A 24,457-nucleotide genomic window follows, 5' to 3' on the forward strand; every position below is an offset into this window, starting at 1 on the left:
CCGTCGTTTCAAGTTACTTCTACGCGGTTTATGGTCCACTGCTTAGTAGGATTTCATTATTGTTTGTTTATGTTTTAAGAAGTACTTTCAATTAATTGAAGTATAATTATAATAAACCTTTGCGAAATTATTCAATTGTTTATCCATTAATTGAAAAATAAAAACGTCGAAAATCAGCTCTTCTAATATTGTTTATAAACATTTTAGACTCCATTGTGGAAGTCGGTGTGCCATGCACTATCACACTTTCATACTATCTTACTAATATTATAAATGCGTAAGTTTAGATGGATGGATGGATGCATAGATGTTAGTCAGAGTTTGTAGCCTAAACGGCTGAACTATTTCGATGAAATTTTGTATAGATGTAGAGGTTAATCTGGAATTAGTAATTAATAATCTTAATTCCACGAGGACGGAGTCGCTGGCGTAAGTTAGTACCAAATAAAGTATACACTCATGACTATGTTTACGTTGTTTTATAAAAATAACTTAACAAAATTAACATGTAAGATAAAACCTTGAATCTTACGTATTATCGGTTATCGTACGGAAATAATATGACTTAATAGCTTCACCATTATAAAGCCAAGTTTATTCAAATTTTCTAAGTTGTAACTTTGGGTGTTGTTTGTGTCTACGTAGTTAAAATTAATGAATCTCTTACATAACGTATCCTTTAACACTAACTGCGCTCAAAATCGTTAACATATTTACTGAAAAAATGTATAGAAAACAGTAAACTGTTTTTTTTTCTTTTTTAGTGTTACCACTTAAAAGTAATTAGAAAGATAATTGATTTAAACGGTTTTTCCTACATAAAATACTTTATTTAATATCACATCTTTTTAATATTATGAGTTTAAAATAAAATAACAAGCTAACAACGCAAAGGATTTCCGTCATACCCGCAAAGTTCAAGTACTAATACGGTTAATTGGATTTTGTCGGCATTTGCTGAGAACTGATAGGTTTATTGGCGCTCGCGCGAGTTCGCGTTCAATCGAAGTTAATTATCAGATAAAATGTAACAGAATATTCAAGTATTCATTTGCAACTAATAGAATTAAACGCTTTCTTCAATGTTGCTATCGTTTGTAAAGATAATAAAATCACTATGTAGTCAATTTTTATCGCATTCTATGTGTAAACTTACTAATTACTTTTAGTAATTAGTAGTTGATATTATGGGTCAAATCCCATTGTCAAAACATCAGGAAGAAGTTTTAAGGTCACTCAAAGGTCACCTGAATGTATAGTTTGTATTTTATATGTGGATTTGGATCGAAATCTATGTGATCCAAATTCGTAAGAAGTCTTTGGTGTTAAGCCCACTACACAGGCTCAGTTTTATCTGACAGATTTATCAGAATGATCGATCGTTCTGGTTATCTGTCAGATAAAACTGAGCTTGTATAACGGGCTTTAATATTTTAAGTGGAAGTAAAAATAATATTTAATAAATTTGCAAATTATTTATTTTGATTAATAAAAAAAATGTCTTATTTTTATAACCATTAGAAAATTTATCTTATCTATTATAGTGATTTATTCTTAAATTAGAAACTCATATTCGAGGGCATCGATGAAACATCGTCAGAGGGACTTTGGCTGGAACTGAAAGAGCTGAGGGTTTCTCGTGTTTCCTCTTTTATCTTGAGCTGGTCAGTGGTGGAGGGCGGCCGAGGATGTAATAACTTGTCTTTATCTTTCGAAGACTTATCTTTGCTGCTATGTTTGTGCTTGTGTTTATGTTTGTGCTTCTTCTTTTCCTTCTTCTTCTTTTTAGCCTGGGAAAGATGCCGGTTTAAATTTATTATAGAGTTCCACACAATATGATACAACGGTAACAGATGTTTTTAATTTTGTCAAAAAATTGATAAACCATCGGGATCGCCGAGGGGTGCAGGGGGATAGCTGCCTAGAGTGCATATGCTAAAAAAAAACCATATAGGTAAACTCAAAAATGACTTGTAAGTTTTAATTGAACCAAATTCTCTTGAAGCATTCGCTTTTAAAAAGTAATCATGATTTAAAAAGTATTTTTACTACTAGCCCCCCCCCCCTTTGATCGTAGGTCTGCCCCTTCCCCTAAATCACGGCTTGCAACGCCCATGATAGTATTTTAAATGTTTCTTAGTATGAAGGGAGAAAAGTCAATATGGTTGGCGCAAATCATTCTGAAATTGTTACCTCGCATGATCCTGATAAAATTAACATAATAGCATACATTATGTTACGTCCTTGTATATATTGTATTACCTTGGGTGCGCCTAGATCATGGTGGTCCTTATCGCGTTTGAACATGCCGGGCTCGAAGCCGACCGGGCCCGAGGTGCCGGGGATGCCGGGCAGCGCCACCGCGTTGTCGGATATCAGCTCGCGCTTTTGCTCCGTCTGACAAATATAACCCTCTGATTCCACTAACGTAATCCCACCCCTAATACCCCCAGGGGTTAATGAACCCATCTCTACTTTCATTAAAAAGAGAAAGAAAGAGATTAAAGTTTTTACAATGTGTAAAGTAATAGAAACCTTAGAAGTTCGTATGTATGTTGTACAGTGTAATTTCGCCTTGTAGAAACATTTTAATAAAACATACGATGTGAATTTATGTAAATAATCATTGAAATGATTTAAAACGCTCAAAAACAAATAACTTTCGTTTCGAAACTTACGTAAGATTCATGTTTGGATTTAAAGGAATGTTGAGACAACTCTGATCAGGTATTTTTTTACTAAAAGGAGAATTTATAAGATTGATTTTTTATCTTAAATAATTATTATTCTGTTAGCGTAGAATTACGTAACTTAATAGATGCCCTGTATAATTTAAGGTTGACAGGTTGTAACCGTCACAAACTGGTTCAAAACTAATTTTAAAATCATTACAATCATATTTCACGAACCGTTTTCTGATTAAATATTTAATTTAGGATATGGAAAAGAAAAAGAACATGACCGCCCAGGGCGCTGTACAAGAAAACTCGCCTTAGCAAATTACAGTACAGTAATGCAAATTACAGTCTCACATAAACCTGTTTAAACCCCCTTTGTGCACAAAAAAAGAGGCGCCCAGTACCTCACCAGGCCTCACAAAACCCGGTTATTGCACTAAAACCCGTGCTGACTAGTCAAATGCAAGTAGTACTATAATACTATCCCCAAACAAATAAAAATCTATTTTTTAATCGGATACTTAAAATACTAACGTCACGAGATATTAAACATTTGGCCATAGACATTTGAACCTAGAAACAAAACACACACTAGACAGTAGAGCGGACAAACATGACAATTACCCTTCCCGTAGTCCCTTCCCTATTAAATCCCCTTTCCCGTTATCCATAAAATACTTACATTATAATTTCTTAAAGGTATATCGAGGACAGATACGACATCGACTTTCACGTCTTCCTCCTTGATACTAGACAAGGGCACGGGCAGTACGTCGTCCCGCAGCGGGAGCGGCTTGTCTAAGGGCAGCGGAATACCGCCCTCTGCGTCCATCTCCATCTTAATGTTATCCTAGTATATAAATGGAATTCTAACATATATTACGTCATCTATATCGTAAACACACTTCTCCGTGGAGTAGGATGTCAGCAATCACAGCATATTTTTGAATAAAACTTTCTTTAATAAAAAACCCTACATTTTCGACAAGCTATAGGCTATATATTTTCGCGCTTTTAAACTTAGGGGGCAAATAAATTGAAAAAACTTTCATGTGGGAAAGGGACCATAAACTACAAGCTGCCAACATCAAGGAAGCAAGATTGCCAGAGTACGCCTTCGTCTTCATTTGTTCGTAAGAAATTTTACATTTGACAAATATAAGCAACAAAATAATGTTTTTAAAATAAGTAATTAATTCATCTGTTATAGTATTAAGTTAGCTTTTACAAAAAAGTTTTTATCGCCTATGTAACCTCTCTTTTCTAACATAAATGTCAATATACAGATGAATGGATGTTACAAGGAATCTGAAACCGGCTTAGCGAATTTATGTTAAAATTTTGCAGAGATGTAGAACATAAATTGGCATAAAACATAGACAACTAATGAAGTTTTTTTATTATTATTTAAAAGATCGTGTGAAAAAATTATGAAATTCGATTCTTCATATTTATTTTAATGTAAAATCTTCTAGTTTAACAACCAGTAGCAGTTGCCGGCTCGTGCGGTCAAGTAGATATCTAAATAAAAGAAGATAAATATTTAAATAACGTGTTGGTCTTAACTAAAGTATTGGAACGTGTCAGTAGTAACTAAAGCGGTTAGGTAACATTCCGGTTTTCAAAATATTATTGTATCAAAACATGAAAGATTGTGTTTTTTTAAACTAAAATACGAATTACGATATATGAATTTGAAGAAGGGTTCTTATAAGAGTCTAATAAAATGGGGCAAAATAAACTTGATTAAGAATAATCTGTTTTTTTTTTATTTTAGGAAATACGAAACCAACGTTCGCAAATTTACTAAAAAAACAGTACATATTAATAACCTACAAATACAATTTCTTATAGAAACACTAATATTGCTTTGCATTAAAATTATAAGTCACAGAAAGTTCGATAGCCTACTTTTTAGGGATGCACTTATATTCGATATTTTTATCGATTAAAATGCACTACGATTACTGCGTACATCAATTTTTGTGTCGGTAATGCGATTCTAGTTCAATGAAAATGATAAATCGTTAGACTCACTTAAGAATTACGGTTTTAATTACGTGCTTAACACACCTTTTCCCAAAAATAAATAAAAGTAGATTTTAAATTATCAAATTTATATGTTTAAAATTGCAACCCATTATTATGTGTAAATAAATACAATAAAACTACTTCAACAATAATTATCTATAAAATTCTACAATTTCAAAACCAATAGCACATCCCTATAACATGTTATTTATGGCGTGACCGCTGTACAAACATTGTTTGCAAAAAATAGGAAATTGCTTTTTCATCGCGTGATCAGCATATAATCACCTTTTTCTTTAACGACTTAAAATGAGGGCATATTTGCTATTAATAAAAATAGCGATAAAGTCAAAGGTAAAAAATAACTTAAGAGAATATAAAAAAGTTAACTCACCTCAGTAATTATTTCCTGCTTGATGACCGGCGTCATTTCTATCTCTCTCAATCTATCCCGTTCTCTTTCCCTTTCTCTTTCTCTGTCTCTCTCTCTCTCCAGCCTCTCTCTCTCTTTGTGGTGCATCTGTTTCATCATGGCCTGTATTTCTACGAGCGGCACACACACCGGCCGCTTGAGGCCGTACAATGTGTAGTACAGATCGACGAGGTCGCAACGGAGCCTCGCGTCATTAGATAACTGACAATTTATGTTATTCCACAATCTAAAAGAAAATTCTACTATTATAAATACGAAAGTTTGGATGGATGGATGTTTGTTAGATATCTCCAAAATGTAGTTTGGTTATCATTTAATTCCGTGTAGATGGAATCGCGGGCGAAAGCCAGTTTTATAATAAGTCAAAATCGTCTAAAATTCACATTCCTTGTAGAATGTTAATGTATATGATCGCTGTATAACGACGTGTGAATTTTATTTCCCGGTTAATTAAGCATTAATGCAGTAGAGTAGTACCATTAATACGTAATACCTGTTTTACGTGTAAAATGAGTATTATTATAATCAAAATCACAAATCAACGAAGTTCGAACTAACATTCACCTGCGATTTCGTCATTACGGAATAAAAAACCAAGTATTTAATTTTTCATTCTGAGTAATAGAGATAAATCATGCTTATGAAATATGACTTTTCGATATGAGATACTCCAATTTAAGGAAGTAAAAAAATGTATTAATAAATTATGTAATTACAAAAATGTATTAATAAAATATGTAAATGTATGTGCTTGCGAACGTAGTGCATGTGTGCGTGCGTACGTATGTAGAACATACGTTCGTATGTACGTGCGTACGTAGAATATACGTGCCTGAGTAAGTGCGTACGTAGAACATACGTTCGTGAATACGTGCGTACGTAGAACACACGTGCGTACGTGGAACGTACTTGTGTGCGTGCTTGTAAGGTGTATGTATGAGATTGTGTAATGCTTAGATGAAGGTATTTATTACCTGTGTACAACAGCCTCTGTATCGAGGCGGTGTCGCTGCGCCTTCTCGAAGGGCGGCATGGTAACGAGGAGGCGAGCCAGGCCGTGCCGCACGCCGGGCTCGGGGTCGCTCTCCACCGCCGTCAGTAACGACGAGAGGTCCTCAGCGCGGCCGTCCACGCGCACAAAGTCTACCAGACACTCGAATGCCGCCAAACGGACGTCTGGTAGAACGCAATTTATTTTGTACAGGTATGATGGAAAAATTAGAATGTTTTTTCAATGTTTTAGAATTAAATGGAACCACAATTCGTAAGGATGTCAAATATTAAGTATTTATCAGCCGAAAAGTGACACAAATCTTAAAAACCGCGCTCAAAAACGCTTGCAATTTGTCAAGCGTCAAAGTTTAATAATTTACATCGTAACATTAAAAAAATCTCACGATTAAACTTTGACATATAAGATTGTTTTTTACGCGCTTTCTTCTAATATGAAACCTGTAAAACTTTATTGATTTTTACAAACTTTTTTTTTATTATTTAACATAACTGTTACTTCTACAATAGTGATAACATAGTTTTTTAATGGTGCAAGAAATAAAATCGGTGCAGTTGTATCTGAGTTACTTCAATTTGAAATCCAAAAATAATATTAATCATCATCATCATCATCATCATCTCCTTATCCTACTCCCGTAGGGTCGGCGCAACAGGTTTTTGTCCTCCACATAACTCTATCATACGTCATCTCAGTCATCACTCCCTTTTTGATCATGTCACCTTTTACACAATCCATCCATCTCTTTCTAGGTCTACCTCTACCGATGTACCCTTCCACACTCATAACTAACGTTCTCCTTGTAACATGCGATTCATCCCTCCTCATAACATGCCCATACCATGCTAACCTTTTACTCCTAACCTTCTCTATTATGGGGGCTACTCTCAAACTTCCTCTAATATACTCATTTCGTATCTTATCCATTCGTGTTACCCCACACATCCATCTTAACATTCGCATTTCTGTCACATGTAGTCTTCTTTCATCCGTCCCTTTTACTGCCCAACATTCAGATCCATACATCATGACAGGTCTTACGACGGCCTTGTAAATTTTCCCCTTAAATTTAAGTGGAATTTGAGGGTCGCCAAAAATAATATTAATATAGATAAGAAAGCCTTCCAACCTAAATGAAGCTAAACTAGAGAAGTACAAGACGAGACGACACTGACCTATGTACTGCCCGTACTGCGCGTACGCTCTGAAGACGGTGGGGATGCTGGGCAGGTGTCCGCACTGCTGCAGGCGGCGCACGGCGCGCAGGCAGCTCACCGTCACCGTGTTCTTGTAGCACGGCAGCACCTTCTCCAGGTTCAGCATCCGCGTCATCTCTTCCAGCACCAGCTTCGTGTCCGCCGACAGCGAGTCAGCGGTTATAGGAGCGCCCTACACACATCAGTTTTTTTTTATTATAAGGTGGCAAATGAAGCGTGAGTTCGCCGAAATGGCGAAGCGACCGCTGCCGATATCCTTAATCGACGGAAAACGCAAATAACAGGATATTTCCCTTTCCTATGTGTGTCGTCTGCCGTCAATTTTTTACTTTTCTTTCTAAGAAAGAAGTGGAAAGGAAAAGAGACTAAAATTAGACTTGCGGCACCGCACTCATCAGAGTGTACGCGGAATTGCTTCCACTTCACGCCTGTCTTCTGTATAGTGGTATTGCTGAGGTCAAGCCGGCCCTACAGTGCGAAGATTAAAGCAGGCATCACCGCTGTTAGTTTTACTGCAAGTCATCTTATGTATAGGAAAAAATACTATTCGAATTACAATTTATTTTATGAAATCGATTCAGACGAATACATTTTGTTGCAATAGATACGAAGAATTAAAAACGTGTAGGTAATTTGGATGGATCTTTCTTACTACCTATCTTCAAAATGTCTTATCGGATCTCGAATTTGGCACAGATAAAGAACATAGTCTGGAAGAACACATAGATTACTTATGTTTTATAATACCTCGCGGAGATAGTCGCGGGCAAAAGCTATTGACTTACCGGCTGCAGCACAGAGATGACAGGAGTGATGGTGGCCGCCAACGCGTCCACCAGCGCCGCGCGGTAGTAGTTGTCGGAGAAGTGGTTCTTAGAGTTGTCGTTGTACTTGAACAGGTCCAGCAGGAAGCGCACCACTTCCGGAGGACAGATGCCGTGGATGTTCCTCAAACCTGATTGTAATGTGCTTTTATTGGGGTATAATAATCTTACTTCTTACTAGGAATGCGAAAGTTAAAATGGATGGATGTTTGTTACTAAGTTCCTTCTTACTCAACAGATCTGACTAAATTCATAATCATACTAATATTATAAATGCGAATGTTTAGATGAATGGATGGATGTTTGTTAGAGTTTGTAACCTAAATTGTCGAATGGATTTCTATGAAATTTGAAAAAAGATGCAGAGGATAATCTGGAAGAACACATGGGCTACTTAGTTTTTTTTTTTATTCCACGCGGACGTAGTCGGTGGCGAAAGCTAGTTTAACATGAATGTAGAACATAATCTGGGAAAAAACATAGACATTTCGGTCGGAGTCGTGGGCGACAGCTAGTTAAAAACGTATATTTACCAGCCATAGCAACAGGTATTGTTTTCTGCAAGTAGTAATGCTGCAAATTGTCAAAATTGTTCTGCTTTATAATATGAGGTGCGGCGAACGAGCCGAACATCTTGCGGAATATCGTCAACATGGCCGGCGGACCCGCCCACGAGCTTATCATTGCATTCGCCACCTGAAATGTAAAAGAAAATGTAACTCTTGTAGGAAAGAGGATACAGGTAAATGTGCCCATAGAGTACAGAAGATACTAGAAACGTGAATTTTATTGAGTGCTAGAACTTGTCCGCTACTATGTCAGCGCAGAATAAAAAAAACTTATATTATTCCCGCAGACATCAACTTTCAACGAGCAATTACGGATATTCGGAAAAATCGAGTCTACCTTCTTAGAAACAAATATCGTGTCGTCTTCCTCTTATTTCCTACAGAAAAAATACTAGACTATCAAATCTATTTGGTGAAGTCATTAGGTCTATGTCTGCAGTACTATGCTTAACTCATTTAGTGCGTTACACGAAGAATTTTCCTGTATTTCACTGTAACTAGTTATTTTCCTACCCTGGCCCGGGTGTAGATAAACTACATGCCTATACGAACAAGAGAAATGTATTAAGTTTATCATTGACGTACTGAACGTGTTCAACGTACCTTGGTCAAGCAATGTGCTGCTCTACACCTGATCTTGTAGTACGTCTGTTCATTCTCTATTGTGTCAGTGAGAGCCTTCCTCGTGACGGGCTCGGGGAACGCGTGCAGCGCGTCGATAGCCTCGCTCTGCGCGGTGACGTCACGCTCGTGGCGTAACTGGTACTGCCACTGGTAGTCCGGCTGAGTGATCACTGTCGACCTCAGCAGTGACATCTCTGGGTCCAGACGGATCCAGAGAACTGGCGAATCACTGGTAGAAAAGTGTTTTAAGTCTTTTCAGCAGCACAAATGATGGAACTCATCGGCCTTTAGGTCATAAGGGGAGGGGCGTAGATGTACATCATCATCATCATCATCATCATCAGCTCACTATCCTCACTAAAGGGCTCGGAGCCTACCCTAAGTTAGGTCATATTTAACCATGCTGCTCTAGTTTGCGTTAGTTGACTTCAAACATATCGTTTAATTTCTTTGCATACATGTAAGGATTGCATTACAATGTTTTCTTTTACAAAAAAGAGGTCGAGTTACATATAAAATTGGTACTTTAAAAAACTGATTAGTAGATGGCAAGAATCGGACCCAGGAACCTCCAGATTACAAGTCTTTTACCTCTAATCCACCAATACACCAATTAGTTAGTTATTACTGTTAAAAAAAATGTAATAATAATAAAATGTCATCACAAAAGTCAATTATTTAAAATTACTTACTCCATAGCCGAAAGATCCATGTCCACCTCCTCCCCTGTACACAGAGGTATCTTCTTCTTCTTGTTCCTTCTGCTCTTGCTATGGCAGGTTATATCTGCTTTCACAACTGTGTTCTCTATCTGAAGTGTATGCTTAAATGTGCCGTCCAACTCCTGTAGTTGTACTAACAAAGGGCCCACGTATTTCCTTATACCACGCTCGTGGACGCTGTCTTGACGTATTTCAAGTTCTATTGTGTTTCTATTTGAATAACAAAATTAAATAATCAATGTTGCTATCATCTTAATATACCTAACAAATTTATAGTAATATTATAAAGTGGAAACATTTGTATGTTAGTTACAAGTGAACTCAAAAACCTCTGGACCAAATATAAACCTGAGCGAAGCAGGGACTAGTTGACTACAAAGTTCAGCCATTTATGTTAAGCAATTAAAATTATTTTTAAATTCTTACCTCTTCCGATTGAACAAAGATGTGAGTTGGAATTTAGCATGTCCATTAGTTCTGACCCACTGATCCACGAACACGGCCATATCTTTCCCAGTCACAGTGAATATTGCTTTAACGAACAGATTGGTAGATAACAACAGATGTCCCCACAGCCCGCTACCAATCTTGGTGTTCGCAGCATTTGTGGCTAAGGAGAGCTGCTTGTTGAACACTTGGAGGAGAAGTTCTTGACCTATTCGCTGCTCCAACATACGTAGTACTAAATGTGATTTCTTACGCATTACCTAAATAAAAACACAAATTTCACCTTTTGCTTTCCTAAAGATTTTTCTTATTGACACAACTAATTTGAGAGGACAATTTGTTATTTATTAAAATACTAGATTTCGCCCGCGACTCCGTTCCCGTGAAATTAAAAAAAAAAAAAAAAAACAAAGTGAGTAGCCTATGTGTTTTTCTAGACTACCCTCTACGTCTATACTAAATTTCAACGAGATCCGTTCAGCCGTTTAGGGTACAAACTCTAACAAACATCCGTCCATCCATCCATCTAAACTTTCGCATTTATAATATTAGTAAGACTAGCTTTCGCCCGCGATTCCGTTCGCGTGGAATTAAAAAAAAAACAAAAGTAAGTAAATGTGTTCTTCCAGACTTCCCTCTATGTCTACACCAAATTTCTTTATGATCGCTTTCGAATTTATAATATTAGTATGATTCATGTAATTATGATTAATCAGTCTTACTTCAATATACCGCGGTGACATGGTATGCACGTTGCGGACAGGGAAGTAGAAAACATCCTTAGGTTCCACTCGAGCGCCGCTGGCAGGTGGCTGCCACGGGTCGAGCACTATCCCTCCATACTGTTCTTCATAGCCTACAACCTGACCAAAAAAGTCATATTTATAATATTTTTTAAATCAATTCCTACTTTTAGTAATTATTTTATAGGCTTTAGTTAATGTATTGAATTTGACTTAATTACTAAATTCCTGTTACAAAAAATGTCATGCGCTATTTTTTAACAACGGCCATTTTGGAATTTATTCATTTATTTATTAAGATAAACCAATAGGACAAAATTATGACACAAACACATTTTTACACAATACAATAAGTGAGAATTTTCATTTTGTACCGTAATCCGCACAAAGATTATCAATATCATTGCAAATTTTTGTTTGTTGGGAAACTTCAACATTATATGATTGTGAAATTATGGCAGGTTCAATTTATCTTAACATATTACATAAAAAAGTTACCTCTTGCAATTCCTGATGAATCCAATATCTGTATTCGTTATTTCCGAAACACTTTTTAGAATACAAGCCACATAGATAATCAGGTATCCCCTTTGCAAGCCACAAGTCGGACCAATTCTGCATTGTTATGAAGCAACCAAAGAATTGTTCAGCAACCGCTTGTGCCATTGCTTTCCGACTTATGTATATTTGGTCAATGATAGCTATTGAGTGCAGAAGATGTGTGCTTAATATTGACATTGTTGTGTAAGCACAGGCATCATCTTCAGTCTGGAATTAAAGAAATAGTATCAAATATACAGGAAATTATTGAAAACAAACAATTACTACATGGTAAAGTTGTGGATGGCACATCTACAAAAAACTTTTGAATTGTACTGTATCATTTTTTTTTCTTGTGGTATTGTACTTTTATCCCAATAAATGAGAAAAACAATATTTATGAATTTACATTGGTACTAAAAGAGCAGTTAAGTTTTTTTATACTACGAGGTGGTAAACAAGCAAGCGGCCACCTGAATCCGCCGAAATGGCGAAGGGACAGCTGCCCATAGACATCCGCAATTGAAGATATGTTACCTACCCTTAAACGACGGAGGAGGAGATGGACATAAATAGGATATTTCTCCTTTCTATAAGTCTCCTCCGCCGTTAAACCCACTTTTCCTACCAATCCTATCTTCTTAAGAAAAAGGTGAAATGGAATTTATAGTAGTTAAACTTACCTCATCTACAAACACTTGCTTGTAACATGGATAAGGATATCTTGTTGATAAAGTTTCTTCATAAAACTCAAAAGCTTCATGCAAATATCTGACAGTATTTTTAAGAATTTGCAATAAATTCGGAAGGCAGTAATGTGTGACCTCATTCATGAATGGATCAACATATGTTTCAAAGGGTCTGGAAAACAATATTGAATTAGAAATATATCAGATCTCTATAACAAAAATGAATGAGAATTGAGAAATATTGTACCTACAATACTGTGATTAATCACAAAAGAATTACCTCTTTTATTAATATTTTAAAACAAAATTTAACTATTATTAAAAATATAAAAAAATTTATACATTACCCAATAGCAAGTGCTATATTTGGAGCACATGCTGGTGTGTTGACAACATAATGAAATGTCTTCCGTCTGTGGTCAGGTGTGTACACCACATCTAAGAGTTCACCACAAGATACCGCTGTCAGACATTCATCCACCGTGAACTCTAGTTTCCATGTGCAAGGTTCAGCAAAACTGTCCACACAGGGGAACCAAAGTCGAGCGGAGTGGCCATATGTAAACATGTGTGCTGATTTCTACAAAAGAATAACACATTGAACTAAATAGCTTGTCACTAGCATGTCTGCTGGTCATAATATCAGATAATGTTTACAATAATCCCTAATTTACCTCTGTTAATGATCCTTCCCCTTCAGGCACAACAAAATGTAAACCACCCTGTGGGGATTCCAATGAGAATTCAATACCGATTCTCAGTCCTCTACCTTCTCCAACTAAATGTGCAGCATCATCAGGAACTTGGATATGCAACTCTCCTGAATTATGATCAGGATCGACTTTCTGTGCAGCTGATAGATGATATCTCGAAAATGTCTCCAATGACCTCCTAGAAAATGTCTCAAGTTTATATTATATTTGTTGATTATAAGATCTTAAAATTCTCAAGACATTTAGTGCTAGCAAATTAGCTGGAGATGCTTTGCAAAAATCACAGTGGTATAAAAAATGTTAAAAACGAGTATGAAATCAATAACATTGTCAGTTATTTCAATATAAATTGTACTGTTGGTTTAAAATTGGATAAAAGAGTCAACTTACGTATTAGGATCAGGTTGACATATATCCAGGAATGGGTCACAGTATTGAAAATTGGCTTCATATTGATCATTCAGACACACTCTGTAAATTCGGCACTGCTTGGCATTCAAACGGATAAATCTCAAGTTATCTTTCAAAGGTACTATTGTTAACTCTACGAAACCCTGGAAGATTCACTAAGGTAATTAGTGTCCCATTAACAAGTATAAAACAAGAACTAGATTTAATGGAAACTTACAATTATACTTCTTCGTTCAAAACTAATGCCAGTTAAGCTTAAAATTTGATGGGCTGTAAAATAAGATACGATTGTAAGCATTGGTTAAGATAAACGAAAATAGAGTATTTAAAGATACTTATAATTTAAATGGGCGACAATTATCGCCTGTCCGTTCTTTCTTCATTTTTATATTGTTTCATACACTCATGGCATTTTAATAAATGAAATGATTTTAATTGAGAAAGTTGATAAATACGTAAAGTTATTATTTTGAGATTTTTACTGCAATTGTCAACATCGATGACAGTGATTATTGTCAAATGTCAAAAAACTAGTGATGTCAACGCCAACAAAATAGTTAAAACAACTGTAGATTTTCTTTCAACTATTTGCATTAAACGTAAAATATTATAAGGAAAACAATGACGATATTCTATTTTCTCCACCAGTGTTTGGAACTTTCTTAAAGTTTGTAATATTAACTAGTTGTCAAGATAAACTAGTTTTTTAACAGATTGAAAAAAGCAAATAATAGGTTGCATTTTGTTGATGCCAAAACCACCAATGTCCATCCCTACAGGAAACACAAATCGCAGATAGGTAAATTTAAATTTTCTGTGTTATGCATTTTACATATAGATTTACGATTGTTGAAAATCAATTAACATGTATTACTATCCATTTGAACAACCTTGTTTTTGGTTATCATTACTTTTATTCTCCTATTTTATCAATCAATTTCAAGTTCAATACATTTTGTAACTGTGTCAAAAGCATTGATTTCTGAACTCATATTGGTGCAAAAATCTTTGAGACTCTGTGGCGACAATCTGTCAAAATACGAAAGGAATGAGAGAAGTAGAATTTGAGATTGTGATTAAAATTTATTGCTATACGAAGATCGTATCCTAATAATTTTCGTTCAGTGTATGAATTACATTCTTTAAGTATTTTAAAACAGTTTACATGTTTGTTTTTCACTTAAGTTGTCAAAATGGGGGATTTGCCTTATTTGACTTGTTTGGTTTTGTACATATTTTCTTTTCAAATTATAGCTATTAATTCTCGCACCTCTAATATTTGGAAATTGGACGCTGAAGAAGGACAAATCATCGATGGTAGTAAGTTGCCGCAGGTTAGTAAAAAATCAAAATATTTTGTTTTATGTAACTTGTTTTTACCATGTGTATGAAATACATTGGAGTACATTTGACCCTTTTTAGACTGTTACTTAACTAGTTAGCCTTGATTTCTCAAGAAATCTTGCTTCAAGACAGTTTGACTAAAAACACATTTATTTACAAAGCATTTACAAATAAATATTCCTATATTTTAGGATGAGACAGACAAATCTAAAATAACAGAAGAAGATGCTGTATTCAATATAATTACATCCACTGTGTATTATGGAAACACTTGGACTAAGCATGGCTTTGACATGTTCTGCACAGACTGCCAAGTTTTTGACCAGCAAAGGTAAAAAGATTACTTACTCTAGTGGCAATACAAAATAAAATAAACAAGAATCTTTGATGAGGTACCATATACAATAATTGTTAAGGATAATAAATAGTTATCTTCTATCTTATATTATCTTTATAATCCATGTTACTGCTGTAAATAATTTTTAGTTTCATTGAATAAATTCCAACTAGAACTTTAGCATATTGCTATGTCTTCTGGAGAGAACAGAACCTATAATCAAAGGAGTTTGATTATAGGTTCTGTTTTGATAATAGGATTATTGTGGGTAATATTAAATTTAGTGTAATTTAAATTATGACAAATAGATAGAGGAAAAAAACACAAGACATTATAAAAATGTGTGTGCATGTCTTTAGACTGATTGTAATATTACCTTTTGCCTATATTACTGCTTTCTATAACTTAGCTATCTTCCATTAAAATAGGTCTTACACTTTAGAGATTACAGTGTGAACTCAGACAGACAAAAAGTTAAAAACTCAGATATGTGCCACAGTAAAATTATTTTTGTTATGATACACAGGCAATACAATTTGATAAACTGTATACTAATTCAATGTATTTATGTTTGGCTTCTTTGATATTAAATGTTGTAGGAATGTAATGGATAATGTTGAAGAAACACCTTCAGCAGAAAGCAATGGAGACACAGATGAAGAATATTTGGACTGTGGAAAAGCTGTTAACTTCACATATTATGATAATTTAGTTGGGGTTGCTAGACGGCATAGACACCCTAATGTTCCTGAACCACAGGTGATGTATTTTACTAGCTGTAGCCATTCTAGAGATTAGTTAACTAAGTTTGGATTTACCAATCATGCATTCACACTCTTGAAGATGGCAAGGTTCACCAGGAAAGAGATACAAAAAACATATAGAGGAAGCATAGTTGGCACTTCAATTGAGATAGTTTCACATGATCCACTTATACTATTTATTGATAGATCCCCAAACCACATGTCAATATAATTAATTGTATTTCAATTAATTGCCTATAGATGTCACATCATATTTAAGTGTTTATATCTTATTTTGTGACACTGTTTAGTTTATTTTCTATCCATAGATGGAGATTATTATAATTTTGTTAAATGTGTTATAACATTTTATTACAAGGACATGAGGTGGCACACTAAATTTGACAACTAACATAGTATCTTTTAAAGTTACCGGTGAAGAAATGTTGTTCACTATGTCAAGTCTATACATTACTTAAATGCTTAGTGTCACCAGTGATACATTATGTTACAGCAGACATCATCAGAGGTCAGTCACTGTTGAATAAAAAAACAATTGATGAGGACACATTTTTGATAGCTTTAAGAAAGATGGAGAACATATTCAATTTGTATTTGGCTTAAAAATGTATGTTAATTGCCCAACTATTTTTACAGGTAGCTCTTATATTCACAAAGAAAAAGCTGTACAAAAATGGTGTATCAGAACTAGACATAAATGCATTAGAGAAACGTTTGAAAAAAGCGAAAAGAGAAAAACCAAAGTCTGTACAACTTTATAACCAGATTGGTAATTTCTGGAGAATAAAAGGCGACACTCGACTATCTATTGAATGTTTCCGACGAGCGCTTGCAGTCTCACCTTATAATGCAGAGGTAAAATCAATATGAATGCTGTCAATATGTAGAAGTGAAATTTACATGTACAGTTGCCTTAGTTTGCAGTATACCAGTTACAAAAAAATTACCTTAATTATACCTTACTATTTAATACTATAGAATATTATATTGTTAACACTTTTAAAAACCTTTAGCATTTCTGCATATAAGACTCTCAAGCAATTATCACTTTAAAGGTGACATACCAACAAAAACCTTGACTGTACATTTTGCAATAATTATTATGAAATTGCCAGCAAAGCTTCCAAATAGTACTTTGGAATGAAAATATAAGAATTTAAATAGTTAATATCTAGCTGACATCTGACATAATAAAGAAATGTGTTTACATTTTCATATTAGTGTAGATTGACAAAAATTTCTTTTAGATTAGTCTAGATTGACAAAAATTTCTTTTAGATGAGTCTAGTTTGACAAACATTTCTTTTAGATGAGTCTAGTTTGACAAACATTTCTTTTAGATGAGTCTAGTTTGATAAACATTTCTTTTATATTAGTCAAGATTGACAAATATTTCTTTTATATTAGTCTAGATTGACAAACATTTCTTTTACATTAGTCTAGATTGACAAAAATTTCTTTTATATTAGTGTAGATTTAAATTTTCAGTCAATTAGAATGTGAGTAATATCAGGTGCTGCTGAACCTAGCGCGCGTGCTGTTCACGCTGCAATACCTGGACGACGCGATCTACCTGACGCGGCGGTCGCTGGAGGTGCAGCCGCCGGACCGCAGCGCCTGGCAGCAGTACTTCACGCTAGGGGAGATATTCAAAGCATATGGACATTATCAAGTTAGTAATATAATTTACCCGACGTTCTTACGGTAAAGGAAAACACTGTGATATTGGTAAAGTAAATTCAAAGATATGTCACAACCACAGTGGACCAATAGTTGACTATAGTCGAGTAAATTATAAAGGCTCTGAGCCCCTATGTGGGGGTTTATAGTGAGCTGGTGATAATGATAACAAGTGAATCTATAGACTTATGTACCAGTAAGCTATAGATAGGGCAAGCTAGTGGCTATATGCAGTAATTATATAAAAAGTTTATTGAAATAGATCAAGCAGTAAATGTCACAAAGCTAAATGATATGAGTTACATATGAAAGACAGATGTTTTTGATATTTTGGAGAATTAAAATGTTAGTAAATTAAACCAGAGTGTTACTGTAAAACCTGTGTTTTTTACTTCATTTTTTTCGATTTGGATTGAACATTGTTTTTTGAGACTTACTGTACGTAACCCTAAGAAACTTGGAGATGCCCAATACCATATACCGAAAATTCTTAACACAAATAAATTTCCTTTAATTAAACTTTCAATCTCAATGCCTATATTAGGTAGGAGTGGTTGAGCGACTGGCTACTACTCAAGCTGATAAAAAGGGGGCCTCTAGAAATGTTGCCCAGGGTATTTATAACGCAAAAACCGGTACAGCTAAGACATTTGTATGAGAATTGTATGTGTTGTGCTGCAGGAGGCGGCGCTGCACCTGAAGCACACGCTGGACCTGCGGCCGGACTTCGAGCCGGCGCTCGCCGCGCTCAAAGACATCGAGAACATCCCCGAGGCCTCCGTGCACGTCTACACGCTGCTCATCATCATCTGCTTGGTAAATATAATTCTACTAACTATACTATTTTTTTTTTTCAATTTATGCCTTCTAGCTTTCACCCGCGACTCTGTCTGCATGGAATTAAGAAAAAAACAAAAGAGAGTTTACATCTATGCTAAATTTCATCCAGATTCTTAAGCCTTTTAGCTACAAACACCAATAAACATCCATAAATATTCAAACTTTTGCACTTATAATATTAGTATAATAAGATTCAAATTTAATGAAATATACTCTCGCAATTCGTTTGTTGCTGAAGGTTGGTTGGTTTCATTGCATAATTTATTGTAACACGCTTTTAAAGATTATAAAATATTATCACATACTTTATCAAAATAAATGAGTGTTTATCATTACCACGTGTTTAAATAATCTTTAAAGATTATATCACGTCAGAAGTTAAAAACCCATTTTTCTGACGTTGATCTGTGTATATGTAATGGATTGTATGGATTCACTGGCGCCAGTTAATGATTATAAAATGCCAATCCAGTCATTGAACTGTACTGGCTACTGTAAACTAGACATCAAAGTTCATAGTAGACCAGCGTTTGCTAATCACCTCCACCACAGGGTAGGCCTAGAACCAATACAGTAACGTGATGATGAAGGTTGACAAAGCAGTAGAAGTCCACGTGACCGGTCCCGGTTGCAGGTGATGGGCGTGCTGCTGGTGATCCTGTCCTCCGTGGAGAGTGGCGGGGAGGTGGAGGAGCACAAGACGCAGCGGCACTTCAACCGCGCGATGGCGATGCGGTCGCTGCGCGGCGCCGCGCCCTCGCTCGCTCGCGGCAGGAAAAAAGGCGGCTCCTAAACACATGTACCTTCGGACCTGAGTTTCTAGTTTTGTCACTTGTATTTTTCACCGACTTCCCCAAAGAAGGAGGTATTCAAATCGTCTGTATGTTTTTTTGTGATTAATACTTTCGGTTGTCTTTGAATTTCAATGATTGATGATTTCTTTTTAAAGTGAAAAATCATAAATTTATAGTTATGGTACATTTTTTTGTATTTGTTTTGCTGTTTAATGTACAGTAATTTGTATTTAATTTCTTAAAATGGCAGCGCAAATACCTAGCTTTTTAAAACATAAATTGGTCCTTTGAACCGGATAAAAATATTTCAATGTGTTCAATCTTTCCCTATAACTGAACATCGAGTTTGCTAGTGGTAATGTAACTATAACTTAATGTCTGAATGATTGCAATTCTGCAATACATTAAAACAATAATTACAAGCCCAAACGTTCATATTATTTAATAACTTTGAATTGTTAAAAGCACTTGTTTTTACAGCAATACATCCTTTTTTAAGTATTATTTAAGTTATTAATACTTTTTTTGAGTAAACTTAATTTTATTTATGAAGACTATAAACTCAGGGTCAAGGAACTAGAAGTCTACTTCGTACTTTATGCGTTGTGAAAGTGGAAAACGAAAACTTCAAAATGTACCTTTGCTTACATTACCCGGCGTCACTCGTACCAATGTTCTTGTACTGTTCTGTTAAAATAATCATTTTAAATACTATAGTCAACTTTTTTGTTGGATTGAAAGTTGTGGGTAGATGAAAATTATTTACAAAATTTCAAAGTAAATTCAAATCAATTCGCATTAATAATGTTTAATATTCGCCCCGGTATAACATAGTTTTTAATTGTTTTTTTTTTGTGATATTAAAGATGCTACGACACAAAGTTGCTGGTAATGGTAATTGCTTTTTTACTCTTTAAAAATATGTTTAACAGAACAGTACAGTTTCTGCCACAGCTCTTTGTTACATTGAAATTTGAGATGCGCTTTTACTTAAAATTGTTGTAAAATAATATCTTTGGCGCATTGTCATAGCTACAAAGACAAAGAACCGTGGCAAATTAATTTATCAGAGGCTAAACAATTACGTACAAATAAACTGTTGATCTTTATATCAGAATAATGTTTTTGTCATGTTTGATTTTATCTCTGCTTTGTAGTTTTACCATTTGACAATATTCAGATTTCAAAGCAGTTAAAATAGCTGCTTAAAATGTATTAACGATTTTATATCTAACCTCCAAACGGATATCCGTTTCGTTGATTACTTTGTAAGGTGATGTTATTTCGCTTTTGATAAGCAATAAGATTTTGAAATACCATTCGTAGCTTTTTTGTATTCGAATTAGGCTCGTATTTGTCCCCCAATTTTCAAGACGTAGCCATTTTACTAACATCGATTAATTCGATGTTTATTAAACTTGTATTGAATTTAAATTGTTGACTCATGAAATCTCTAGAAATCAGTAAATCGAAAATTTCAACTATTACATCGATAATTCTACTTTATCAGAGTCGATGATTTATATTTTCTCTAAAAAAGGAATTCACCAAAGTCAAGACAATTAGGCATGATCGATGTTACAAAAATATCGATGACTGCCGAGAATATTTCAGAAAACATTACATTTAACGAAGTAAAGACAGAATTATCACCATTTGCATTGTGGAATTTATGATTGTTCTACATTGATGTTACTAATATCAGATTTTTTAAATATCGATATTTTCTCGATTAATATTCATCGATCGATCGTGAGCGATGCGTTGAGTGTAACTTGTGCAACCTAGTCATTCACTGAGACGAGTGCGCGGGCGCAGGTGCGCAGTGTCGTAGTAGTGCATGCAAGTAACTTGTTAAGTGTTCGTAGCATCTAAGGATTTAAAGAGTTGCAAGTCTTGAATTCTGAGATTGGTAAGAAATGTACCTGTTTTCAGTGTTTCTTTTGTTAATTTTTGACTATTTATTACTTAATACATGATTGTCTTAGCATCAATTTTGTAGTTTTTTTTCCCACGTAAATTTATAGTAACAAGTCATGGCAGTTATACGACTTTATACCAACGGAAAGACTAAGTTAAGTATTTACTCCCGAAGAGTTATTTTTAAAAACAAACCTGTATGATTATCTAATTTAAAAGATATGCTAATTTAACGGATTGGCACTAAATTTAAAATAAAACTCATTTATTAAAAAATTATAATGTATTTATTACAAAAAGTATACATGTAACTGAAAGGGAAGTCTCGCCATTATATCTGATTAAGCTGACAATGCATTTAACAAAGCCAAACTATGAAAATCCAAAAACGAAATTCAGCTAATTAGGTGAACTATACAAGAAGTTTAGAATTTACCAATATAGGCAATAAAACGTGTGTATCTTATACCTAGATAACCGAAACAAGATTATAGCGTGGTGTTTGGTACTTATAGTTTGATCTAGCTCGACTCGAATTATTGCTCTAAGAGAAGCGCTGCGTTTAGGCGACGTCGTGGATGCCAAGGCGGAATATGTCGTGCTGGATGAAGAACGTGTCTCCGAGAGGCTTCAGCACGAAGCTCTGCATGTACGGGTGCGGGGGGTCCTCGTCACACTGCACACAATAACAACTTGAGTATAACAATACAAGCAAGATCTTACTCCCGTAGGGTCGGCGCGACAGGTTTTTGTCTCTACATAACTCATATGTCATTTCAGTCATCACTCCCTTCTTGATTATGTCACCTCTCATGCAATCCATCCATCTTCTTCTAGGTCTACTTCTACCAGTGTAATTTAAATATATACCATATATAACATTTAAGTGGTTACAAACATTGACACCTCCATTCTTTCATCCATTCACATTTATAATAAAATAATGATAAAAAAGTCTCGTGTTTCTGAATAGCAAGGGACCTGTTGTGTTATGACATTTAGCTAAGATCTTATTTGGTACTTCCTGATCAGTGATGTTTTTACAAACAATTATATAGAGTACATTTTATCTGTTGCTATGCTGTTAAATGTTAATGTATTTTAGACATAATAACATATCTATTTGTTTAATTTTTCACCTAAAGGTCACCAACAGATAACAAAATTTAAATCTGGACTGAATATTGAAATATCTGAATTTTAGATCAATTTTTTCTTTTTAATTGTGTTGATAATCTATATTCATAACATGTAACTTTATAGTATGAAATTTTCTACAGAAGCTGATACTAAATTTAAAATATACAGGTCTAAATTATAATGTGACTAAAGCAAACAACAGAAAGACATGGTTTATCATCTAAAATTTAGTTTTATCTGATCATTTATTTTAAATTTCTTGACAATATTTCAATCTACAATTGATTCCTTATTGGTAGCTTATTCTTGTACCAATTGGCTGACCAATAGATACATTTTTCCCAATGATTGATTGTATGGCACAACACAAAATACCAACATTCAAAACATTTCAAATCTTATGTCATGGCTGGATTGATAATTTGTCTACATATTTTATAATAGGTACTAAAATAGTAGATTTAAATAAACTTACCTGGAGCCTGCCAAGAACATTAATGAGAACACCACCATCAAACATCGGTTGCGAGTCCACAGATGTCACTAGTCTTGTAATTTTTTGAAATGCCAAGCCCTGAAATTGAAATAAATTTGTTTTGAAAATTGAACTATCCAAAGTTTGACACAAAATGTGTAAGTAACATAAAAAAATCACATCTTATCAGTCAAAAGTTATCACAATACTATAATAATGAAAATTTGCTACCATGATTTTTAAAAATTGTGTTAATTGTTAACTTAGCATGAAGAAACAGATAAGTATAAAAGTTCTCATTGGACTAAATATAAATGTCTTGTTACACTATAACATGAGAAATGATTTATATGTAAAAGTATATATTGTATACTTAATAAATATAAATCATATTGTTAAAGGTTTCAATTACTTCAAATATTTTGTAATCTACATCATAACTTCTTTCAAAATGTTGTTTCCGTTTTTTTTTCTAATAAGATATATGATACCCACATTTAGTTTTTCCATAATTTTCACAGCACCTTGCAATTGAACTCCCTCAAAAGTCATGAAAGATGTTTCTACCTGTAATTTGAAAAATTAAGTTGCAGTTGAAAATCACATTTAGGATCTGATGATTCATCATTATTTAAAGTTAATTTGATAATAGATATAAGACAGGGATAAGTATTTAAGTAAATGAGTCATACTGTATTACAACGGATTAATCATAAACATTGTATTCATATTGCAAAAGATTTTTAAAATGTGGAATATTAGTTACTTATTTCCTAAAACAGCAAATTTAAAAATATTCTCTTTTGTAGCTGTAACAAACAACTTCATCCGTGAGGCTATTTTTACCAAAAAAAAAAACTGGACGTATCATTTTTAGGCGGGAGTAGAAGGAACTTAACCTTAAAAACAAAAGATACAGTTCCGAAATATAAAAAGTATTGTCCGTTACAGTGCTAAGAGAGTTGATATTAACGAGATATATTTGAAATTAACTCACGTTGTACATATTTGCCAGGCTTGCCCGTTGTGCCGGATCATCGAATAGCGTGTAATATTGTTGAATAAATCCTTTTCCGATGGCATCGTATTGTGGGTTTAGCGCCATTTATGTGTTTTTTAACTTTTCACAAGGAGTAATTTGCTAATAATATCTTAATTTGCAGGCCTTCGTATTTCACTTGCGTTGCCTTCACGCCGAAAAAATATGGCAGACTTAGTACTCAGTGTTGCTACCAGTTGCTAATTGCATTTACATAAAATAAAACAAAGTGGTGTTTTTTCTTGGGTACCTATAACAAACTTTTAGTAAATTATGTAAGCAGTGCACAAGTATAAAAAAATCCCAAAATTCGAAACACTTGAAACACGAATAATCGATGTTCATGTGTAGGCGCCTTCGATAGTCTTGGCCTATGGTGATCTGTGGTTTCGACAACTGACTGACTGACTGACAGTGACAATCTGGGAGGCAATAATGTACAGCCACGATAATGCACGACCCAATAATGCA

General features: G+C 34.5%; 3 protein-coding genes across 3 annotated transcripts; 1 reads left to right on the forward strand and 2 right to left on the reverse strand.

The window, feature by feature from the left end:
* Positions 1–1,502: 1,502 nt before the first annotated feature.
* LOC106104698 (transcription initiation factor TFIID subunit 2) lies at positions 1,503–14,161 on the reverse strand. Its single transcript, XM_013284827.1, has 19 exons — positions 13,993–14,161; positions 13,871–13,925; positions 13,633–13,796; positions 13,204–13,420; positions 12,877–13,109; positions 12,524–12,701; positions 11,799–12,068; positions 11,280–11,420; positions 10,537–10,817; positions 10,081–10,320; positions 9,368–9,617; positions 8,729–8,891; positions 8,157–8,326; positions 7,330–7,543; positions 6,117–6,318; positions 5,104–5,368; positions 3,361–3,528; positions 2,263–2,397; positions 1,503–1,790 (listed from the first exon to the last, which is right to left on the reverse strand). The coding sequence occupies exons 1-19, from the start codon at positions 14,034–14,036 to the stop codon at positions 1,560–1,562; spliced, it is 3,621 nt and encodes a 1,206-aa protein (XP_013140281.1). The 5' UTR covers positions 14,037–14,161; the 3' UTR covers positions 1,503–1,559.
* Positions 14,162–14,681: 520 nt separating this feature from the next.
* LOC106104699 lies at positions 14,682–19,547 on the forward strand. Its single transcript, XM_013284828.1, has 7 exons — positions 14,682–14,987; positions 15,189–15,328; positions 15,934–16,093; positions 16,735–16,953; positions 17,612–17,770; positions 18,460–18,594; positions 19,253–19,547. The coding sequence occupies exons 1-7, from the start codon at positions 14,847–14,849 to the stop codon at positions 19,409–19,411; spliced, it is 1,113 nt and encodes a 370-aa protein (XP_013140282.1). The 5' UTR covers positions 14,682–14,846; the 3' UTR covers positions 19,412–19,547.
* Positions 19,548–21,600: 2,053 nt separating this feature from the next.
* Positions 21,601–24,168, reverse strand: LOC106104697 (probable nuclear transport factor 2). Its single transcript, XM_013284826.1, has 4 exons — positions 23,945–24,168; positions 23,443–23,514; positions 22,948–23,046; positions 21,601–22,008 (listed from the first exon to the last, which is right to left on the reverse strand). Exons 1-4 carry the CDS (start codon positions 24,050–24,052, stop codon positions 21,895–21,897), a joined length of 393 nt encoding a protein of 130 aa, XP_013140280.1. The 5' UTR covers positions 24,053–24,168; the 3' UTR covers positions 21,601–21,894.
* Positions 24,169–24,457: the final 289 nt, after the last annotated feature.

The sequence above is a fragment of the Papilio polytes genome, unplaced genomic scaffold (assembly GCF_000836215.1).
Source record: "Papilio polytes unplaced genomic scaffold, Ppol_1.0 DF823443.1, whole genome shotgun sequence".
NCBI classification, from domain to species: domain Eukaryota; kingdom Metazoa; phylum Arthropoda; class Insecta; order Lepidoptera; family Papilionidae; genus Papilio; species Papilio polytes.

Bases quoted from the DNA above. Each gene is read 5' to 3' on its own strand.
- LOC106104698 (XM_013284827.1), bottom strand. From the start codon at position 14,036: ATGAAGAAAGAACGGACAGGCGATAATTGTCGCCCATTTAAATT. The intron at 10,818-11,279 runs GTAAGACTGATT...GTTTTTATTTAG, and splicing joins TGTCACCGCGGTATATTGAA to GTAATGCGTAAGAAATCACA. The intron at 3,529-5,103 runs GTGAGTTAACTT...TTTATATACTAG, and splicing joins AGCAGGAAATAATTACTGAG to GATAACATTAAGATGGAGAT.
- LOC106104699 (XM_013284828.1), top strand. From the start codon at position 14,847: ATGGGGGATTTGCCTTATTTGACTTGTTTGGTTTTGTACATATTTTCT. The intron at 16,094-16,734 runs GTGATGTATTTT...CTATTTTTACAG, and splicing joins CTAATGTTCCTGAACCACAG to GTAGCTCTTATATTCACAAA. The intron at 18,595-19,252 runs GTAAATATAATT...TCCCGGTTGCAG, and splicing joins TGCTCATCATCATCTGCTTG to GTGATGGGCGTGCTGCTGGT.
- LOC106104697 (XM_013284826.1), bottom strand. From the start codon at position 24,052: ATGGCGCTAAACCCACAATACGATGCCATCGGAAAAGGATTTATTCAA. The intron at 23,515-23,944 runs GTGAGTTAATTT...TTCAAATTACAG, and splicing joins GCCTGGCAAATATGTACAAC to GTAGAAACATCTTTCATGAC. The intron at 23,047-23,442 runs GTGGGTATCATA...TTTCAATTTCAG, and splicing joins AAATTATGGAAAAACTAAAT to GGCTTGGCATTTCAAAAAAT.